We start from the raw sequence: 23,096 nt of genomic DNA on the forward strand, positions 1-23,096 counted from the left end.
TTGCCCAATCCCTACCTCATATCCCAGAAGTATGAGCACCTTCCTTTTGTCCTTGGTTCAGCCTCCTGTTTGCCAGACACTATCTCATCACCTCCTTCCTTTGCCAGCTGGACACCTTATTCAGGAATAGCAGCATTGGCTCTTTATATTCTGGATGTCATCTGACCACCCTGAGGTGAGGCCCTAAAGACTTGGAATTGGGATGTGAAAGCACCTCCTTGGGACCCTGAAAGGCATATGCTGGATTCTGAGTAGGCTCACAATGAAGGGGGCTATTTGACACATTGTCTGATTGTTCCATTTCCCTCATTTTCAAATTCCTAAGTAGTTTTGTAATACATCTCCTTCTCCATGAGTTCCTGGCAAAGTGATCTCTCTTGAAATTCACATTTTAGAACAAATTTCAGATGTAAAGGGATCCTTTTACAGGCACTGGCAGGCAGCCAACCTTAGAGTTGGGAAGACAGATTCAAATTCCATCTCTGCAATGTATTGCGTACCCAGGCAATTTGTAGTGCAAGTATAGGGAATTTTCTAATCAATAATTTTTATACCCACGAAATAGAGGGGGGAGGGTAAAATAGGAGAAGGGAAGTCCGGGAAAGAGAAAGGAAGGGAGGAAGAGAAGGAGAGAGAGAGAGAGAGAGAGAGAGAGAGAGAGAGAGAGAGAGAGAGAGAGAGAGAGTTCTAGCTAACACAGCTTCATGCTCTTTATCATAGAAATGTTTGGAGTTCCTCAGGGAAGATGCCTATTGTTATACTTGGATTCTCAGGTTCCTCAGTATCATTCTTGTAACTATTAACATTTCCATTCTCAGACCTATGAAGAATGGCTCCGCAACTGGAGTAGATCTACTATGCACCTATCGAAGAGATCCCGCCAGACCTGTCTTGGACAGAGAGAGGGTTTATCAGGAGCTGATTGGCCAGACTTTGGGCATTAGTAGACTGGGACCCTACTCACTTGATAAAGATAGTCTCTACCTCGATGGTGAGTCAAGCCACTGAGGCTCTGCCCCTCCCCCTCCTCCTTTCATTCTCTGAGTACTTCTCCTTTCCCCTGAGCTCTTTCTTCTCATTCATCTCTACCCAAGAAAGGGACTTCAGAGGAGGACTCTTTAGGTTTCCTTTGCTGCTCTCACTCTCGGCTATCATAGAGCTCAGCTTGTCTTCTAATCTTACCCACATTTTTAAATGTAGTTCAAAGGAAACATGACATTCATAAGCTTAGATTACCCACCCCAAGTGTTCATATGGACCATTTGTGCCCAGCTGTAGTAGAACATTCTAAACTCATATTGATCTGATTAGCCACAGTCAGATGTCATTTGTCTCAAACATAGTGATGTCATTTTGGTCCTCTTTGATAAGGAAGGAAAAGAACCAAACCCATCAACATTTTAGCAGCTTTTTGGTACTCTTGGCTGCTGAGCCTCCTTGCCAGGAATATAGGAATTGTCAGTCAACCAGATGCCCCACAGGTTAGAGGAGAGAGAGAGCACGCACCATGATGGAATCATTTAGGTGCCTTTATGTCTTTTTTGGCTTACCAAGAATGTTTCCAAATTGCAAACTTCTTTATTTCCTCCTTACCTCGAGGAGAATGAAAATGAGAGTTTTCTCCTCTCCTTCCTCAAGAGACAGTTTCTTCAGGAACCCATGTTTTGCAAACTTACTACTCAGTTCACTATGTCCCTCCCTCTGAGCTATGGTGTTTCCTTCTTTCTCTTGTGGGGTCATGAACTCTTTGTCATCACTATCCTTTTTTTTTTTGTTTTCCAGGATATAATGAACATAGTGCAGTCCAGTATACTACACGTGAGTGTTTGGCCATCCAAATACCCTTGGTTCTTCATCCATCTATATGTCCTGAACTCTGTTCTCCACTGCAGGTCTTGAGTTGGGCTCTAGAATGAGAGTGCCAACTAGTCATGGCCATTGTTTCAACCCTTCATCCCACATCACAGGTGTCAGAAACTATACATACTCAAAGTGGGATGGGCTGCTTCAGGAAGCAGTGAGTTCTCTACTATTGCAAGTCTTCAAAATTTTAGAAGCAGCTAGGTTGAATTTGAATAGACTAATGAACTTGGAGTCAGAAAGACCTGACTTAAAATCCTGTCTCAAACACACTATGTGACCCTGGGCAAGTCATTTAACTGCTACTTGCCTCAGTCTCCTTATTTACAAAGAAAAAGATCTTTAGGCTTATCTTCTGTGGTCTCTTCCAGTCCTATGAGCCAAAGTTAGGCATTCATTGATCCAGGGGGCTCTACATGGTGGAAAAGACCAGCTAGGTGGTGGAAAAGACTAGCTAGGTGACTCAGTGATTAGAGAACTGGCCTTGACAGGAGTTCAAATCTGGCCTCAGACACTTACTAGCAGTGTGACCTTGGTCAAGTCATTAACCCTGATTACCCCACATTGAGAGTCATCTCCAGTCATCCTGATTCATATCTGGTCACTGAACCCAGAGTTTCTCCAAAGGAAAAAGTGAGGCTAGTGACATTGTACAGCACCCCCTCACTCAAATAAAATTCATATGCATGTCATGGTATCACCTCCCTGATGTCATTGTCTTCTTCAAGAATGGAGGACAAACACCATATGGTGAAGATGACTCTCTCAGAACATCTCCTATGCTGAAATTCTTTGGCAATTCAGATAAAAGTTTCCAAATAAGGGGAAAAGGAGCTCTAGAATCATTTGACCCTTCTCAGGCTAAACCATAGACTCAGACTTTGGGGATCCCCATGTATTTTATCAGAGTTTGGGTAGTAATGATTTTCCCCATAAGATCTGGATCTGCAGCTTGTAGCACAGTACCTGTCCCCATTATTAAGTACAGTGGGTGTTTAATCAATGCTTTTAGGTTGCCTAATAGGAGGTAAGGAGACTTGCCAGTTTATAGATGAATGTCAGATCTAGGAAGAAAGAGAGAGAATACGGGGATTGAGGCTCACAGGATGGGCTGTTTTATGGTCTTGATCATGCTTCTTCATTAATGTAGACCCCAAGAGAGAAACTCAGGGGGCTGTTATTGGGATAAGTCCCTAACCAGGAACTCTTAAGAGATGTCATTAATGTTTGGCAATAGTCAGTCAGACTGTCATTGAGCAAACTTGTAAAATATCTCCGGAATCCAGTACTCAGATGACCATAGTTTTCTGCTCTCCTCATGGAGGTAACCATGATCTCTGCCTTTCTTTTTTTTTTTAAATTAAATTAGTTTATTTGTTTTTCATGTTTTTACATTATAATTATTCCTGAAAATATTCTCCCCTTCTACTGCTCCCTCACTCCCTTATATCAGAGAAAAATGGTTACATAAAACCACCTGACAGTGACACTATCTGATCATGCACACAGCATTTTGCCCCAGTAGTCCCCCTCCTTCCTACCATGAGTAGGAGTGATGTTTCATTATCCACGCTCTGGATCCATGTGTCTCTAATGACATTCCTTTCCACAGCTCGAGGACCAGACACTGCAACCACATCTGAAATTCCTCTGGTGTCCACTGAGCTTGGTAGTCCCACAGGTAAGAATGTGACTGGCTTTTGTCTTTACTCTTCATGAGGCAGCTAGGGAGAAGATATGCTGTCTGAAAGAGGAAACCATATTAAGCATTTCAAAGTTACCTCCATTCTAAGGAACTATCACCCAGCAAGCTGGGAATGAGAAGCTAGGAGGGAGCATGAGGAAGGGTCCAAGGCATCCCAGGCAGGAAGCTCCTGACTTCACAAATTTGATTTGAGGAGTCTCTTCACTCGACTTGGTATCTCTTCCTGTGTTTACTGAATAGCATTCTCATGACTGCAATTCCCCTCCCAGTGACTCAATGATCAAACTAAGCAAAGTCCAAATGCCCCATATTAGCAGAGCTTATCTGATACATTTACCTAATAATTTCCATCAATATGTTTTCCCCCAGCTCCTGTGACAACCACATTTGCTCCAACAGCATCTCTGACTCCATCATCATTCTCCCCAACCACAGGTTCAAAACTTCTTATCTCTTATTATTCATTCCCCAGAAAAGTCTTGTTTGGGTATGAGGTTAGGAGATGGAAGAAACAGAGCAAAGGGGAAGAAGAGCAGTTGGGAAGTGGGTGAAGTTTCCTTACTGGGAACTTGAGTGGGATGCTGAGTTATCTTTCCAAGAAGGAATTCTGCAGAGCATTTGGGTATCCCTTTGCATTCTGATTGATTGCTCAAAGCTCAGAGGTTGGGGGTTTCTCTCCATTCCTCTCCTGCAGCCAGCAACCTAAAACTGGAGACTTTCACCCTCAACTTCACAATCACAAACCTACCATATGCAGCAGAAATGGGACACCCAGGCTCCAGCAATTTCAATTACACAGAGAGGATCCTGCAGCGCCTGGTGAGGTTTCCTCAACTCCTGTTATAGCTTGCATCTCAGTTTTCTTCAGTCCCACCACCTGCATTCACTCATTTTCTCCTTTTTTTAGTTTGATCCATTGTTCCGGAAAAGTAGTGTTGGTTCCTTCTACTCTGGATATAAAGTTATTTCCCTGAGGTGAGACCCCAGAACCTTCAAGTTGGGGTTTATGGACCATCTCTCTCCTTCCCCTAAGGATACACTTTGGGTTTTGGTTGGATTTCAACCAAAGGAATGTTTCCATTCTTGTACCATTTTTTCTATTCTTACATTTCTAAACTGCTTTTTTTGCAGTCTCACCTTATCTGTGGATTCTCAGGAAATTCACTCCTTTTATTAGATGTAGATTAAAACAAATTCTCTAAGGTAAATTTTCAATCCAGTGGGGAATCATTGGTTGACCACATTCTCACCCACAAAAATAATGGAAGCAGGGGCAGCTAGGTGGTGCAGTGGATAGAGCATCAGCCCTGGAGTCAGGAGTACCTGAGTTCAAATCTGGCCTCAGACACTTAATAATTACCTAGCTGTGTGGCCTTGGGCAAGCCACTTAACCCCATTGCCTTGCCAAAAAAAAAAAAACCCTACAAAAAAAGAAATAATGAAAGCAATGCAACCTGGAAACATGCCAGCCTTTCCCAAAGTTTTTTTTTCAGGCTACTTCGGTTCTCTTTGGGATCTCCTATCACCTGTCTCAGTACAAGATTCTATGTCAACATCAAAATGTCCTTTTCCAGGCCTATTATGAATGGCTCAGCAACTGGAGTGGATGCCCTATGCACATATTGGAGAGACCCCACAAGCCCCTTCCTGAACAGAGAGAGAATTTACTGGGAGCTAAGCAACCAGACAAAAAGTGTTACCAAGCTGGGTCCCTACTCCCTTGACAAGGACAGTCTCTACCTCAATGGTGAGGAACTTAACTGCAGTCCAGCCTTTTCCTTATTGTTCTACTTCCTCCTGTTATCCTTCATTCTGATTCAGACTCTAATTTGCAGAGAACCATTACTTCTCAATAATCTCTTACATTCACCAACTACATAAGACAGACCCTACCCATACTATTTCCCTAGGGATTCCCTTCCTCGAGAATTTCTGAGTTAATTATCTTAGTGGCAGAAACAAGTATCTTTAGTTCTATTTTAATCCATGTTTGTAGCAGTAATTTGCATAGAGATCTAGATAGCAAATGTATGAGTCATGAAACTTTGAGAGATAAATAGTTAATTAGACAGAATTAGGAATCAATAAGAAACTAAAACATGAAAAAATATGCTAACTATAAGAGGATGCTTAAGTGGAAGAAATTTAAGTTCATTTGTGTTCAAAATTAAACATACTTATCAATCAACAAACATTTATTATATATCTATGTGCCTGATTAAGTCCCAGGATACAACCACAAGCAATGGTGGGGGGAGGACACTAATAAGTCGTGAAGTTAGGAAAGACCTTTTGGGGAAGGTGGCACATAAGACCTGACTGAAAGAAAACCAGTTATTTTTAGAAGTGAAGATGAGCAGGGAACATAACAGGAACATAGGAATGAACATGTTCAAGAAGCAGGAAATTGGCCATTTTTTTCTGGCCTGAGTAGAGCAAACTGAGAAGATATGACAGTTTGTGTGGAAAAGACTTGGTTAGGCAGTAGTCATGTATAAGATGTTTGGAATTTCATAATGGATTGGAATCTCTATGAGTCAACTGAGTGGCAGCCCAGAAAATGAATGGGATTATAAATTACATTGAAAACACTGATTAAACTGGAGAACATCCAAAGGAGGATCAATCAGTCAATCAGTTGATAATAAACATTAAGCATTTACCATTTGCTGGGGACTGTGTTGGAAACACAAGGAAAGGCAGCCCCGATGCTCCCCAACCCCAGTACCTGCCCTCAAGGAGGTCACAATCTAATTAGGAAGACAAGCAAACAACTATGTTTGTATATACAGGATAAATAGGAAATAATTAACAGAGGGAAAGTTGACAGAGGTTGGCAAAGACTTCCCGTGGAAGATAGGACTTGAAGAAAACCAGGAGGTGGAGATGTCAAGGAAGAGCTTCCAAGAATGGGTACAGATAGAGAAAATGCTTCAGAGTCAGAAGTTTATTTGTAGAACCAGCTAGTTCAGTGTAAATGGATCAAAGAGCATATGATGGGAAATAAGATGGAAGGAAATTGGTCAAAGTTTTGGAGTTCATGGCTTATAAAGATCACTTGAGGGAAATGAGGATGTTTAACCTGGAGAAAGATGACACAAGAGATGTCTACAAGTATTTGAAGGGTGGTCATATGGAAAATATACCAGGACTAGTCAGAAACATTACTTTCTTGTCTATTTCTACAGGCCAGGGTATAGCAATGGTGGGCTCATTCAAGGAATGCCTATTTACTCTTTCCCTCCCCCCAGGAATCCCCCATGCCATCCTATAAGCTTCTTTGGTGTTGCTCTAGTAACTGACCAGCCACTGTCGGACACACTAATTTGTCTCAAACGTAGTGATGTCATTTTAGTCCTTTTCGATAGCGAAGGACAAGAACCAATCATTAGCTCTGAGTTTCATGTCAGAGAACTTGGCGGAGGTGTTGTTGGTGGTGGTGGTGGAGGGGGCTTTAGAGTAGATGGGGAGAATTCTGTTATCTGCTTCCACGTGGAGCAGTCTTAAATGTCAAGATACAACAAAATGAGTTATAAGGTTCATGGTTCTTGCCTTGAGCATCTTGAGTCTTCTCTCTTCAGGTCATGTGCTCCCTTCATTGTCTATCTTCTGTTTTCTAGGTTATAATGGACACAAATCAGTTCAATATTATACCAGTAAGTATTTTGTCATTCAGATTTCTTTTATATCCTTGGTCATCTGTAAGTCCTGTATCTCAGTTAGCTAGTATATAACAAATATTTATTACTCACTTAATATGTGATCACTTCCAAAAAAAAAGATTTAAATCCTTTTAACTCCTAGTATTGGACACCAGTATGACAGCATGAACCATGAACAGCCAACCCAGTCAAGTGACATTAGAAAGAAATCCCATTCATGATACTGCCTGCCTCATGAAGTAGCAAGTTCCCCAACAGTGGGATATTGAAAAAAGATGTTATATTACAGTAAAATATTATAATTGCATACAATTATATTATATATAATTATATATAATATATTATATTTATATACATTATATATTATATATATTTTATATTATTATATATTATATAATATTATAGAAGGGATTCCTGGACTAGCTGTATCCTCAGGACCCTTGCATCTCTAAGATAACCTTAGCAAAAGGACCTAGATAAAAAAGCACCTTTACGTTCTCCTAGTCCTTTGAATCAAGAATCATGGCTTCATACTCTGGATTCCCATGTTCTCCACCAAGTTTGCATGAGGATAATGAATTACCAAGCTCAGGTAATTAGAGAAATGATCACGTCACAAGGAAACCCAGTTCTTTGAGAGTGGTTGGAAAGGGACACAAGCAACCAGACTCTCATAGCTCTGAATGTCACTTCTGCCAGTGTTGTCACTGGCAGGGTATTCCAGCAGCTTCCAGGGATGTTTGATCACAGGCATTCATTCGTCCCTCAAACATTGATTAAGCATTTCCTACAAATAGAGCTCTGACTGCAGCTTCATCAGACTCTTATATGGGGAACCATGGTCTTTGTTGATCTCTAATAATACTCTTTGCTGCAGCTTCTCAGCAACCAGCAAGTGTATCAGGCCCTGCAACTACCTTGTGGTCCACAGGGTCTGGAACCCCAAGTAAGAATGTGGAAGCTTCAGTATCCTAGAGAACACTCATTACCCCCTTCCCCCTTTCCCCAACATATATAGACTATGAGTGACTGGGAGAGAATGTGTTTTCTAAAAGAAGGAACGTCCCCAAACATTCTGAAATCTCTGTATTTGGAAACATTGTTACCTGCCAATTGGGAAAACTAGGGTAAATAAATGAGTGGAATACCTTGGAGTCTCATGTAGTAAAGGCCTACATAGATTTAAGTCCCTGGCAGTGAATTTAAAAATTAACCAGCGAAATCACTGTGGAATTAAGAATGAGTCTATAAGTCCCATTAATATGTTAAAGAAAATGAAGGCTCAGGGTACCCTTTATAGGAAGGTCCTGATCTGATAAGGTGTACCAATGTGAGCATCACTCATGTACCTACTTTTTACTCACTCTGGATTGTGAGTTAGGGATTCTGTGGCTAATCCAAGCTGAACTCCTTCTCATACTCTGACCTGAGATTTTTCACCTTGTGGCTTTATTTATGTGCTTTTCATTCTTCGTGATTTATTACCAGCTTCTGTGACAACCACTTTTTCTCCAGACACCTCTCTGGCTCCATCAACATTCTCCAGCACCACAGGTATGAAGAATGTGTCTTTTGACTCATTCCCCATAGTATCTTCTTATGCTTGAGTAGGTTATGATAAATGGGAGACATGGAGAAAGGAAAAATCAGGAAGATAAATGTGGATGTCAGCAGGTTCTGAGTGCTGAGTTTCCTTCCTATTCCTTCCAGTAATAGAATAGCAGTAGCTTAGTTTGGATGGCTGTTTGATTGATGTACCCAAGAGTCAGATATGGATCTTTTGTTTTCCTCTTCTGTTATAGTTGGTGGTCACATTCTGACACTTTTCACCCTGAACTTTACCATCACCAACCTATTCTACACAGAAGACATGGCAAACTCTGCATCTGCCAATTTCACTTCCACAGAGAGAGTGCTGCAGCACCTGGTGAGATTCCATAGGAATGCCCAACCCATAGACTGTACAACAAGTTTCTCCATTTTTGGATGGGGAGTGAAAAGATGGTTGCTCATTCCCCTTAATTATTTCCTTGACAGCTGAGTCCCTTGTTCAAGCAAAGCAGCATTGGTTCCTCCTATGGTGGATGCAAAGTGATTGCCCTGAGGTGAGACCTGAGGATAAAATTTGGTGCCTGAGATCATCTCCCTTGATCCCCCAAGTTCATGGATAAGGCTCAGGCTGGACAAGCAACAAAAGCAGTGCCTCCATGTAGTGTCCATTTCCTCGATTTTCAAATTTGAAAACTGTTTCATTCCCATTCTCTTCTTTCATGGGTCTTTAGGAAAGTAATTCCCCTTGTCTGCCATGATTTGGAACAAATACTATAATAATGAAATAATTCTCTCCAGGGGGATATCTGTGGCTATTCATCCGTCTTATCCACAAAAGTAATGGGAGTTTTTCAAACATCATAGAGTCATTATCACCCTATGTTATGTCACTTCATCTCAGTTTTAACTGTCCCCAATCTGTCCTTCAAACTAATCTCTCAATATTAACCACAGGGGTCTCAATAATCATTTCCTTCCACAGATCTGTGAAGGATGGCTTAGCAACTGGAGTGGATGCTGTGTGCATCCATCGAAGGAGGCCAACTGATCCCTCTCTAGACAGAGAAAGGGTTTACAGGGAGCTGAGCAACCAGACCCATGGCATCACTAGACTGGGCCCCTACACTCTGGATAAGAATAGTTTCTATCTCAATGGTGAGATTCTTCCCTGGAGCAATAAGTGACTTCTTTACCTCCAGCAAAAATTCTGTTATGACACCATAATCCCAACATAAGTATATATTCCTTTTATTCCCACTCTAATTCAGACCTCAACACCCCCAGAACCCTATGTTCCCCATCATCCCTTGTCCAGTCAACTATACAAAATGGACCCTACCCATGCCTACTTCCCTGGTTAACCCATTCCTTTTCCTTTTCTGAGTTGTTTTTAATTTGTGTTACAGAGAGCTCTCTTTTTGATCCTGTTATATTCAGTCTTTTAGCAATAAATTAAATAGAGTCATAGATGGAAGAAAATATTCAAAAGATAGGAAACTAGGAAGGTTAAATGGTTAATAGGTTAGTCAGAATTCAAACTCAGTAAAAATTAGAAATATGCCTCACATCTAATAACACGACATTTAACAAATGTAAAATAAAAATATGAATTTAGATTTACAAAATGAACTGTCTTGTCAAAGGATGAGGGGGATGTTAAGAAGACTATAAGGGTTTAGCAAAATGAAATCTCAATATGATTCAGTGGTATAATGAAACAATCCAATAAGTTCCCATGAAGACAAATCTAGTCCCTGTAAAAAGGAAGATGGCAGTTATATTGTCCTTTGGCCTAATCAACCACCCATTTACAATATCAGATTGTGTTCTGAGAATACTTACCAGGAAAAATATATACAGAAAGAAAATGGACATCATGGGAATTTGAAACTATTCCATAAAAGGATTGTTTGAAGGAATTGGGTGTGTTTTGAATGAATAAAAGAGACTTAATGATTGTCTTCAAATATTTAAAGACCTCTCATAGGGCAAAGCATATAAAATCTTTCTACTTGACTACTGAGAGCAGAATTATATGTAATGTCTGAAAGTTGCTGGGAAATATATTTCAATTCACATCAAGGAAAAATTTTCCATTAATTGTAGCCATCCAAAAATAGAATGCAGGGGCAGCTAGATGGTGCAGTGGATAGAGCACCAGTCCTGGAGTCAGGAGTACCTGAATTCAAATTCGGCCTCAGACACTTCATAATTACCTAGCTGTGTGGTCTTGGGCAAGCCACTTAACCCCATTGCCTTGCAAAAAAAAAAAAAAAAAAGTAGAATGCACTGTTTCAGGAAGCAGTGGGAGTCCCTCACTGAAAGTCCTCATGTAAAACTTGAATGGCATTTTGCTGGGAATGAAATTGGAAGAGTTCTTCTATAGGAAGCTTGAACTAAAATGAATGAAAAAAGCTATTTACATGCTCATTATTGTGCAGATGAGTTCTGTCCTGCCTTTAGAGATAATCTTGGACAGTTAGTAGGTAGCTTTACCTTCTCCTATGCTTCCGCAGGCCAAGTTGTAGCAAAAGTGAATTGAGTCTGAATTCTTTTTATTCCATCTAAATCCCCATGGATCTAAGTAGTGCCCTTTTTACCTCTAACCTCATAGCGGAACTTCATGGCAGAGTAAAGGATTACCCAGATACTCTTCTGCATCAAGGATAACAATAGAACTGAAAAATGAGTCATCAGTTCAGCTCTTGTTTTCATCCTAGGGTATATCAAATTTTCTTTTCCATTTTTTTCTGATTTCCTCCCCTTCATTATATGTTATTTGGGTTTACAGGTTTTAATGAATACCATCCCATCCAACCCACAACCAGTAAGTGTTTTATTATCCAAATCAACTTTGAGTCCTAGGTCAATCTTGGGTCCCAAACCTTTTTCTCTCTCTTAAAACTCTTAGAGATAAGTCCCAAAATGCCAATGTTCCTTCCACTTTAGTCAGTTTTGGGGTCTTTAGAAAGGAACTCTTTCTCCCTCCCAGGAGGGAGCATGTCTTGAAGCATGGCAAATTTCCCCATCACTAGAAATCACCATAAAGACACAAGATATTGAATTATTTTAGAGAAGAGATAGATACACTTTGAGGAATTTTCTAGTACTGAGATTTTATAAAGAAAATGTCCCAGGTGGGGAAAAAAATGGGCTCTAGATACTTCTGATCCTTCATGGTCCAGAGATACCATTTCATTTTCTGGGATTCCCAGGTCCTCTGTACAAGGTTGCATAGTGGTAACTTAGTATTTACATGGGATATCAGGAGAATTAGCAGTGTTCCTCAAATATTTGAGAGATTTTTCAGGAGAACTCATGATGGTATCCCTTGGACCCCTCTATTCTACTTCTGCTAATAGTGTCACTAGCAGGACACTTTAGTTAGTATTCTTAGGAAAGACTCCTTCAAGAACCTGGGCAGCTAAGTCAATCAGAAATATTTGTTCACATATGTTCATTCAAATCTCTCTCTTCCTCCTCCTTTTTTCTGTTTTTCCTCTTCTTTATTTTTCGTCTTCTATTTCTTTGTATAGCTTTTGGTCCATCCAGTGCATCGTTATTTACAACTCCCTTGGTATCCTCAGAACCTGGAACCTCCACAGGTAGATATTTGGCTATTTTAGTATCTTGGGTCCCACATGGAAGCTGGGGAGAAAATACTATTTTGAAAAGGAAAATTGCCTTAATCCTTAAAAACCACCTCATTTTAAGAAATAATCACTTTCCAAAGAAGGGAAAACCAATATTTGGGACCTGATGTTGTATCCTCTTGAGATAGGGAGGTGACCTTGGTTTGGTACATATTTCAAAGTCCTCCCCCAACACACATTTAAAAAAAAAGAAACTCAGACATAAATTTCTAGCCATTGATTTAACAACTAATCAAACAACATTCCCATAGGGCATTCTAGGAAGCACAGCACCTGACAAATTTTGTCAATAGCAGCCCATTATACTTAATATCTGTTTCTTCCCATGGTTGCTGAGTACCATCTCACACTATTTTGAATCCTCCCCAAGGGCTTCTGGGACTTCATCAAGCTGACCACGTTTTTCCCCACATCAGATAGTTCTCACCCCACTGAAATTTTTCACATTGTGGCTTGAACAATGATTTCCATTCTTCATGATTTATCCTCAGCTCCTGTGAGAACCTCTTTCCTTCCAGACATCTTTTCAACTCCATCACCATTCTCCAACACCCCAAGTACATAGGATGCATCTATTATGCCTTTCCAAGGATGTCTTATTGTGCTTAACTAGGATATGAGAAAAATAGTGGGAGAGGAATAGGCAAGGAAGGTTTAGGAAATGGTAGGGCTTCCTTGTTATAGATATCAACGGGGCCATGGAGTATGAGTTTTCCTTCTAGGAAAGAATAGTACAATACAAGCATAGGGTATCACTGGGTATATTTGTTTGATATGCCCAGGACTCAGGAATGGGTATTTTTCCTTTCCCCATTCATAGCTGGTATCCAGACCCTGGAACCTTTCACATTAAACTTCACTATCAACAACCTGAATTACAAAGAAGACATGGGGCACCCTGGCTCTGCTATTTTTGGCTCCACAGAAAGACTCTTACAGCAGCTGGTGAGATTTTATAGTCCCTGATCTGGCCTTGGGAGAAAAGAGCATTGGTTCTGGAGAGGACCTGGGTTCAAATCTTACTACTGATGCTTCTTGCATGTGAACCTTGGGTATATTATCTAATCCTTTTGAGCCTCAGTTTTCTTCAGGTGTAAGTTTAAGGGTTTGAATTTGAATGGAAAAATAATGAATGAACATTTACTTATTAAGTGCTTATAACATGCTAGGCACTATACTAAGTATCTGGAATAGAAATAAAAGTAAACAAAACAATCCTTGCCTTCAAGGAATTTATATTCCAAATAGGAGGAGGGATCTATGGCATTACATAAGGGGATCTGGAAAAGCAGTAGAGTCCATGTTCAAGGTGAGATGGTGTCATAATGAGAAATGTCAAGAGCTCTTGATTCTGGGGAAGATAAGGTGAAAGTTTACCTTCTAGAGTCCAAAATTCTATTGGGAAGAGGTAAGAAGATGAGAATGATGAACAGAGTACAGGCAGTATAGTGTGTAGTTGACTGATAAGATGGCTGCTAAGGTCTTTTCCAGCTTTAGATTCATGATCTCATGTACCCTTTTGTACCCTAGCCTCCTCTATTCCTTGGGCTCCATCATTACAAGGTTCATGTCCTCATTCACCTTTTCCTTTCTTTGACAGCTCAATCCCTTATTCATGAAAAGCAGCATTGGTTCCTCCTATTCTGGATGCTGGTTAAATTTGCTGAGGTGAGACCTAGGAAGCTAAGACTTGAGGTTCTAAGATTGCCTTCCCTGGATCTATAAGCACTTCACCAGTACTCAGGATATACAAGATACAAATACAGGGTCTCCACAAAGTCTTAGTTGTCTCCATTTTCAAATTCCCCAACTGCTTCACACCCATCTCTCTTGTTAAAATCGAGTCTCAGGAATGGAGAATTTTACTATTCCACACTGCTCTCTACAGAGCTGGTATGGTTTGTTAGCCCTCATGGTGTCACTATCAACCTTTACCATATGATCTCAGACATTTCAGTTGCACTGCCCCAATACCCAAGTCCTTGTCAGTTGGTCAGCAATAATCTTGAAAGACTTTACCAACATTTCTTTCCTTAGACCAATGAAGGATGGCTCAGCAACTAGAGTGGATGTTGTATGTACCCGTTGGCAAGATCCTACCAGACCCTTTCTGGACAGAGAGAAGGTTTACTGGGAGCTGAGTAACCAGACCAATGGCATTACCAGGCTGGGCCGCTATATCTTGGACAAGGACAGCCTCTACCTCAATGGTGAGCTACCTAATTGAAGCAAGGCTTGGTTTCTGTGTCTCTGAGATGTTCTATTTGGTTCTGATACCAATATTGTCTCTTCTCTCTTTCTCATTATGATTTGCCCCCCACCCAATATCTCAAAACTTTCTTTGCCTTCATCTCTTGTCCATACAATGGCATAAAACTGATTTCACCAATACCTACTTCCCCAGAGAACCTGTTCTTAGTTTTCTTATTTATTTTCAATATCTGACAGTCACCAAACTCTGATCTCTGGTATTGTTTGATTCAACATATTCAGCAATAACTTGGATGAAGTAAATAGCGTACTGGCCTTGGAGTCAGAAGTATGGTAGTTCGATTCCCATCTCAGGCACTTGACACTTAATAACTACGTGACCCTGATGTCATGGTCTTCTTCGAGAATGAAGGACAAAAAAACCAAACAAGAAACAAAATGAAGCGAATCTATAAATGACACAAAGTTGATAGGGCAACTATTTACCATGTTGCAAAAATTTGGAATCTAGTAAGAACTCAACTCATTTGACAAATGGGTAATTTTTAAGAAAATGAAATTTAATGAAAATGAGCATAAGACTCCGTAATTAGGTTTTTAAAAAACCAACTGTATGAGCATAAGATGGAGGAGGCATGACTAGACAGCATTCTGTGTGGATTCTCATAAGCTTCAAGCTCAATATGAATGACAAGGTCAATGTCAAAGAACACAGGACAGTAAAAATAATCATGCAATTTTAGAATGCACAAAGAAAACTTTAATATCCAGAAGGATAAAAGTGATAGAGCTGCCATCCTCTGGATTCATCAGACTATATCTGGAGTACTGTGTCTAACTCTTCAGTTATACTTTAGGAGGGACATAGACAAGCTAGGGAGCACTGTGAAATAGGGTGGTTATGGAATGTAATTCAATTTAGTTTAATCCAATAAACTTTTAATGAGTGCTTATTCTGTGTCAGTCATTTTGCCAGAGAAAACATTAAGGATATAAAGACAAAAATCAAGTAGTCTTTGTCCTTGAGGAACTTACTGTGTACTGGGGGAAACATCAACTATCCAGAAAGAAAAAAATACAAAATATATTCACAGCATATACAAAATAATTTCAGTAAGAGATAATAGTTGAGGGCATCATGAAAAAACTTGAGAGATGGTATATAAGTAAACCATCAAGAGAATGAGGGGTTCCAAGCAGTGGAAATGAGGATGGCAAGCATTATAAGTGTGGGTGACCACTTAAATAAGGCTAGAAGATGGAATATCACTTATGGGAAAAATCTAAAAGTTGGAATGTATAGTGTATGAGAAGTTAAATGAAATAATTCATTACTCAGGAAAGACAAGATACAAGTCTAGGGTCTCCTAAAAATGATCTTTCTGTCCATTTTCAAATTCCCCAGATTCCTCTTACTCATTTCTCTTATCCATGGAATCTCAGGAATGGAGATCTTTGGCTATTCCATTTGAAATTAATTAGATTGCTTATTAGTTCTAAATTTCAAATAGACGCACATATTTTATTCCAAAGACAATCCTAAGAAAGGAGTGTGCAAATTGTAAACCTGTAAAACTTCTTGAGGAAGTGAGTGACATGATCAGATCTGTGTTTTAGGAACATTAATTTAACAACTGTGTGGAAGATGGGTTGAAATGAAGAGAGACAGGGCGGCTAGGTGACACAGTGTATAGAGCACTGGCCCTGGAGTCAGGAGTTCTGAGTTCAAATCTGGCCTCAGACACTTAATAATTACCTAGCTGTGTGACCTTGGGCAAACCACTTAACCTCGTTTGCCTTGCAAAAGCCTAAAAAAAAGAAATGAAGAAAGACTAGAGTAAGGAAGACAAGTTTGGAGGCTGTCATGATGGCCTATGCTAAATAATAGTACAGTAAATATAAGTGGTGATGTAGAAATAGAATTGATGCCAATTTTCCAAATTGGGGGAAAGGGAGAAGTTGAGCTGAGGATGCCTTCAAGGTTGTGAAGCTGGTAATGATGGAATCAACAGAAATAGGTACAATATGATGAGAGATTGGTTTAGAAGAACATAGGAGTCCTACTTTGGGTTGAGTTTGAGATGCATTTGCAATATGTATATGGATTTATCCAGTAACCATATGGTGATGTGAGACTGTCAAGAGACAGATAAGGCTGATTGTGCAGATCTAGAATTTGACTGCTTAAAGATGATGATTAAACAAGTGGGAGCTAATAAGGAGAGAGCATCCAAGAGAAATAGTACGGTCAACAGTGTAAACATTATAGAAAGGTCAAAGAGAATGAGGACTGAGAAAAAGGCACTGTGTTTAGCAGTTATGAGATCATTGGCAAATTCAGAGAGTTTCAGCCAAAAGCTAGAATCAGAAGCCAGATTGCAAGAGGTTGAGAAGTGAGTGGGAGATAAGGAAGTAGCTTTTTCTAGATTGTCTGTGAAAATTATACATATATATGATAGCTTAAGATAATGACAAGATCAGGTGAAAGGTTTTTTTTTAAGGATAGAGCACATTTGTAGCAAGTGGAAGAGGAACCAGAGCATTTGACATGTTCCTATGGTAATCTTATAGGCAAAATGGATAATCGTTGACTAGATGGTAGCAGAGTTAAATAGTTTAAAGTTGATGGAATGACTGGACCCGAAGAATAGTCACTAATAAATTCAATAGCAACTTGGAATGAGATATGTATTGGAGTGTCCCAATGATATTTCTTTGACTCTGTGCTACTTTTTAAAAAGTAGGTAACTAGTAAAAAGGTAGAATTTACATGCCTATTGGATCTTCTGCTACCCCAAATCTTTAAAATAGAACAATAGATTCGATGACATCTGGGATATCAAGACATCTTAATAGACTAGAATGTTGTCAAATCCAAGGTCACCTTCCTGGTGAAATCTAATAGAAATAATAAAATCTTGTATCTGGATTCAAAAACCAACTTTATAAGTGCAAGACAGAGGAACTGTGGCTAGACTCATCTGAAAAAATTGAGAAGTTTAATGGATTACAAACTGAACAGAGTTCAACAATGTTACATGATAAACAACAAAAAAAGTTAAGAATAAGCTTAGGCGCCACAGAAAAAGTAATTCAACTGTCTTCAGGTGGAAGGACTGTCACAGAAAAAAAGGGACTTGCTCTACCCTGAGGGCAGACCTAATAATAATAATGAATAAAGTTTCTTTTTTCCCCCCAAGCATTTGGGTTTTTTTGTTTTGTTTTTTAGGTTTTTGCAAGGCAAACGGGGTTAAGTGGTTTGCCCAAGGCCACACAGCTAGGTAATTATTAAGTGTCTGAGACTGGATTTGAACCCAGATATTTCTGACTCCAGGGCCAGTGCTTTATCCACTGTGCCACCTAGCCGCCCCATGAATAAAGTTTCAAAGAAGCAAATTTAGGCTTGATGTCAAGAAAAATTTTCCATCAAGTGATGGTTTACCTAACTAGGAAGTTCTGCTTCAGGAAATAGGTTTCCTTTCTCTGAAGAATTTCAAATAAATATTAGATCACCACTAGTTGGGGATGTTGTAGAGAGGATTCCTGGTTATGGGTAGGAGCAGGTCTTCCCTGAGATGCTGCATTTCTGATCATCCTTATTCTTGGTGTGTGGAATTTCTCCTCTTGCTCATTAGACTGAGGAAGGGAGCCTGGTGACAATCCAGGGCAACCAATCTGAAGGTCTGCTGTGCTCTATGTTTAGATAGCATAGTACTCTATCAAGACTAGGTCGTTTGTTATATTTGTCATATCAGAGAGCTGGAAGATTCTTATCCTCACAGAGCAGATCCTCTAGATGCCAAGAAATAAATTGACCCACAAGGTCTTTTGTTCTCAATCTGAGCCTCAAGGGTTGTGTTGGTTCTCTTCCTACCTCTTTTGATATTTCCTTTCATTGTCTATCCTTTGTTTTCCAGGTTATAATGAACACATTCCAGCCTATCCCATAACAAGTAAGTGTCTTGTTACACAAATTTCCTTTGATTCTCAGTTCATTTGTGATTCCTAAAGGTCAGTTATAATTCCTGAAATTTCTTCATATATGGAATTGATCAACAGTGTGATTGAGAAAAGTGAAAACATCATGACTTTCTCTAAAATCTGGGCTCTTGTAAGACACTTGGGTGTTCTTAGAAAGGATTCCCTAAAGTAGAGACAGCTGCCTCAAAATGGCATGAGCTTCCTGTCACTGTCAACTGTAACTCTTCAGTTCAATGGTTGGTAGCCATTTTTTATCAGCGATATTAGGTAATTCCTAGTTTGTATATCCTGACTTCTAGTGCTGAAATTCTATGTGGAAAAGGTCCCAGGTAGTTAAAAAGGATATTTATGTCCTTCTGATCCTTCCTGACTGGAAATATAGCCTCCCTCACTGGTATTGCTATATCCTCTTTCCAAAGTTGCATGGTGAAAACTTGATAAGCTGTCTTAATAGGAAAGTCAGGGGAATTGCCATTACATAGATGACCCTCAATTGTAGAAATGTTCCTAGAGCAGGACTTACATGGTGAGCTGCCTTGAGACCTTAATAACCTTAGCCAGTAAAAGTTGCATCTATGGTCAGTCACTCAAGTGTAGTTATCAAAGGAGTTTGACAACATTCATTTATTTATTTGTCAAACATTATTAATCACTTTTTGAATATAGAACCAAGAGATGGTGCCCAATCATTATTTATTTCCTACTATGTGCCAAATAATGGATTAAGAAGTGGGAATACAAAGGCAGGAAAAAAATAAACAAAACAAACCAGTCCCTGTCCTCAGGAAGTTCACTCTGTATGTCACCCTCCTAACTATACTCCTCTGCAGCTTCTGGATCCATCACTGGATCAGCCTTCACACATTCTCTGGGATCTCCTGGAACTGGAGCCTACACAGGTAGGAATATAGTGACTTTGGCATTCTGGAAACTTCCCATTGGGCTTTGCAAAGCTCTTGAAAGAAGGGGGGAAAAGCAAACTTAGACTTTCCAAAAGAATCCATCTAACTCTAAAAGGTAGAGACAGGGCAAGATAAGAAGCACAATATGTTAGTCCTCTGAATTCTCCTGTCACAAAACAAGACAAAATTGAAATAACTGATAATTTGCCAGAGAGGTCCCTGCAAGATGAGGAAAAAGATGGGAAAAGTGAAAAACCAGGGAACCCTTCACAAAAAACCCCTAGTCTGACCAGCATTAACAACAAAATCCTTTTGCCTCAGTCCTTGATACCTCTTGTAGTAATTCAACTTTCTCTTATACTGTTCTAGAATATGGATCTCCATTTGGTAATCTCCCCATTAGATTGTGAGCTCCATGAAAGTCTCTTTTTGTATCCCTAGCACTTAGCACAATGTCTTCTACAGAGCAGGTACTTAATAAATAGGCTTTCATTGATTGATCATTCTTGACTGAGTCAAGCAAAGTCCTTTCCCCATCAAAGTTCTTCTCTTAGGTTCTATGGTTTTATGAATTTTTTTCTTTCTTTTCTTTCTTTCTTTTGCTTTATCCTCAGAACCCATGCCAACTACTTTTGCTACAGTAACATCTTCCAGTCCATCACCATTCTTTAACACCACAGGTATGAACTGCTAGCATCTTTGATCCCTTCCCTGGAGTGTCTTAATGGACTTTGTCATGAGATTAGTAGTTGAGGAAAAAAACTGAATAAAGCAGTATTAGGGAATTGGGAAATCCTCCCTACTGGAATATCAGTAGACCAGTGTAATGAATTTTCCTCCCAGAAATAAATAGAACAGCCACTGGGTATCCCTGGGCATGCCAGCCAATATGGCTAGTGCAAAGGTGTTTCTCTCTTTTTCGCTTACTTCAGTCAGTGGCCTGGAATCTTTCATTCTAAACTTCACAATCACCAACTTACTCTACACAGAAGACATGGGCAAGCAGGGCTCTGACAAATTCAACTCTACAGAGAAGGTCCTTCAGCACCTGGTTAGTCTCCCCACTGCATGCCCTATACCTCAACTGTACAACCTACAAAACTGCATTTTTATTCCTTGGTTGGGATCCATCTTCTCTTACCTCAAAATTCACTTGACTCTTTACTTCCTTTGCCAGATTGGACGCTTGTTCAGGAAAAGTAGCATTGGCCCCTTCTACTTTGGATGTAAGGTGACTTCTTTGAGGTAAGAAAAAAGGGGGTAAGAACTAAAACATTTCCCCTACTTCTCTTGAGGATAAACCTTTAATGGAGAGAGAGTAAAAAAGGCAACTTTTGTTCACAAACTTATCTTCAGGTCTATTTTGTCTACTTTCAAATTCCCAAACAACTTTATCCCAGTCCTTTTCATCCCTGAGTTCTCAAGAAAAAAATTATTTCACTAATAAGTAATGATTTAGAACAAAAAATCTAATGTCAAGAATGTTCTCTACAACTGGAATCCTCTGGCTGCTCAATAGTCCTACCCACACAAGTAATGTTGGTTCATCAACCATTCCAAGGTCATTATCAGCCTTTCCTAGGTCACCTCAGGTATATGTTTAACTATCTCTATACTCAGAATCTCCATCTAGTTTCTCAGCACCAATTTTATGGGTGTCCATATCACCTTTCACATATTTTTTTTATCCAGACCTATGAAGAATGGATCTGCAACTGGAGTGGATGCCCTGTGTACCCATCATATTGACCCTGCCAACCCTGTTCTGGACAGAGAGAGGATTTACTGGGAGCTGAGCAGAGAGACACATGGTATCACCAGACTGGGTCCCTATGCCCTGGACAAGGACAAGTTTTACCTTGATGGTGAGCTATCTAACTGTGCCAAAATTTTGGCCACTCTCCCTGCCAATCTTCTGATATTACCACAGTATCATTGTCACTTCAAATCTTAAAACATTATTCTTGGAAAAATAAAATAAAATTTCAGTTAAAGAACACTACTCTTTTAATCCAGTTCCTAACTCTACCCCTATCCAGAATGCTTTCTTCCAATTCTTCCTTTGTTCAATCAACTGTAAAGGATAGATTCCTTGGACTGCCCAGTACGTGGCACCATCTTGAGTTGTCATTGACTGTACCTAGAAATAATTATTTTTTATCCTATTTTTGTTGTGACTGTTGTAAATTCAACCTTTTAAGTAATTATTTGTTTGGAGACTTAGATGGCAATAAGTAAAAGTAGAGATAAGATGAAGTAAGGATGGATAAGTATCTAAGATGTAGGATGGAATCAGGAACTGAAAAAGTCTCAACACACTGAAATGATGGTTCAGTTCCAATAAGGGGAAATTTAATAAGGATCAATTTGTAATGAAGGGAATGGAAATGGATTTGAAGGAGGAGACAATGAGTTCAAATCCTAGCTCTACTATTCCTTTCAGTTTGACTGATGAATAACTAATTTACCAACTCTATTGGCCAAGATGTGGTCTCTGCCAACTCTAAATTTATGATCCTATGATTCTAAATTCTGTATTTAAGCTTTTAAAAAAATCAAACTTAAGTGTATAGTTCGAGAAGATAGAATTGGATAGCCTTTTATTTGCTACTCACCTTGGAAATTTTGTTGACAATAAGCTCCATAGGAGTTTTCAAACAAAGTGACATGACAGACCAAAAAAAAAAAAAAAAAAAGAGTGTTCATGTGTTAATATATCAGTGCTCCCTCCTATGAGGCAAATTGAAACCTTTCCAAAAACCTATCATCTTAGAGAGTGACCTGAGCCTGAGAGATTAAATGATTTTCCAGTATCATACAGTTTATTCAGTATAATAGGTGGGTTCCTACTCTGAATTCCCAGCTCAAATCACCTTGCCATCCTAACTCTGGTCATAAATGCTCCTTCTACAACAATAGAAATTTAGTAGCCTGAAAGGAGGGAGATGATAGTCCAATTTTCCTCTGCCTTGCCAGGTACACACCTATAGTACAGTATTCAATCTTGGGGTTATGCTTTCAAAGGGATATTGACAAGTTGAAGGAAGTCCATTTTGAGGAGCACCAATATGAAGAGGCAACTGAAGACAATGTAGTAGATAGTCTCCTCACCCTAGAGACAGGAAAACTTGAGTTTACATCCTGCCTCACAGATTCACTGGCTGTGTGATCTGAGCAAGTTACTTAAGTTAACATCCTTGATCCTCAGTTTCCTTATCTGTAAAATGGGGATAATAACAGCACCAATCTCATAGGTTTGTTGTAAAGATAAATTGAGATAATGTATCTAATGTGTTTTACAAACAAAGCAAATACTAGTGATAATGCTAATGATGATGACAGAAGGAACAGAAGGATGAAAGATAAACAGAAGGTTCATCTTTCACCTGGAGACATCATGATCACATTCTTTGATTATCCAGAAGACTGTCATGAGGATGAGGGTTGGAATTCTGTTGGACCTCAGAAGGCAGAATGAGGAGTACTGAGTGATTCCTTAGGCCAGAGAAGAAAAAGGGTGGACCATTGAAAGTCTTCATTTGCTCTTACAGGAAATCACTTCAAATTATAA

At 39.5% G+C, this 23,096-nt stretch overlaps 1 protein-coding gene across 30 annotated transcripts in view; it reads left to right on the forward strand.

The window, feature by feature from the left end:
• The window catches only part of MUC16 (mucin 16, cell surface associated), a 210,977-nt gene that overhangs the window by 146,586 nt on the left and 41,295 nt on the right, over positions 1-23,096 (forward strand). For 29 of the 30 annotated variants that reach the window (XM_074204972.1, XM_074204993.1, XM_074204994.1 and 26 more), the window contains 24 exons: positions 108-175; positions 819-991; positions 1,783-1,818; positions 3,473-3,541; positions 3,935-4,000; positions 4,260-4,384; positions 4,473-4,540; positions 5,140-5,312; positions 7,186-7,221; positions 8,716-8,781; positions 9,030-9,154; positions 9,265-9,332; positions 9,761-9,933; positions 11,570-11,605; positions 12,315-12,383; positions 13,252-13,376; positions 14,032-14,099; positions 14,469-14,641; positions 18,560-18,595; positions 19,454-19,522; positions 20,140-20,205; positions 20,458-20,576; positions 20,703-20,770; positions 21,218-21,390. In XM_074204972.1, the coding sequence (XP_074061073.1) occupies positions 108-175; positions 819-991; positions 1,783-1,818; positions 3,473-3,541; positions 3,935-4,000; positions 4,260-4,384; positions 4,473-4,540; positions 5,140-5,312; positions 7,186-7,221; positions 8,716-8,781; positions 9,030-9,154; positions 9,265-9,332; positions 9,761-9,933; positions 11,570-11,605; positions 12,315-12,383; positions 13,252-13,376; positions 14,032-14,099; positions 14,469-14,641; positions 18,560-18,595; positions 19,454-19,522; positions 20,140-20,205; positions 20,458-20,576; positions 20,703-20,770; positions 21,218-21,390 (2,248 nt within the window). The remainder of the gene's footprint in view (positions 1-107; positions 176-818; positions 992-1,782; positions 1,819-3,472; positions 3,542-3,934; positions 4,001-4,259; positions 4,385-4,472; positions 4,541-5,139; positions 5,313-7,185; positions 7,222-8,715; positions 8,782-9,029; positions 9,155-9,264; positions 9,333-9,760; positions 9,934-11,569; positions 11,606-12,314; positions 12,384-13,251; positions 13,377-14,031; positions 14,100-14,468; positions 14,642-18,559; positions 18,596-19,453; positions 19,523-20,139; positions 20,206-20,457; positions 20,577-20,702; positions 20,771-21,217; positions 21,391-23,096) is intronic. The other variant, XM_074204971.1, reaches the window with a different exon arrangement.

This window comes from Macrotis lagotis, chromosome X (genome assembly GCF_037893015.1).
Source record: "Macrotis lagotis isolate mMagLag1 chromosome X, bilby.v1.9.chrom.fasta, whole genome shotgun sequence".
Taxonomy (NCBI): Eukaryota; Metazoa; Chordata; class Mammalia; order Peramelemorphia; family Peramelidae; genus Macrotis; species Macrotis lagotis.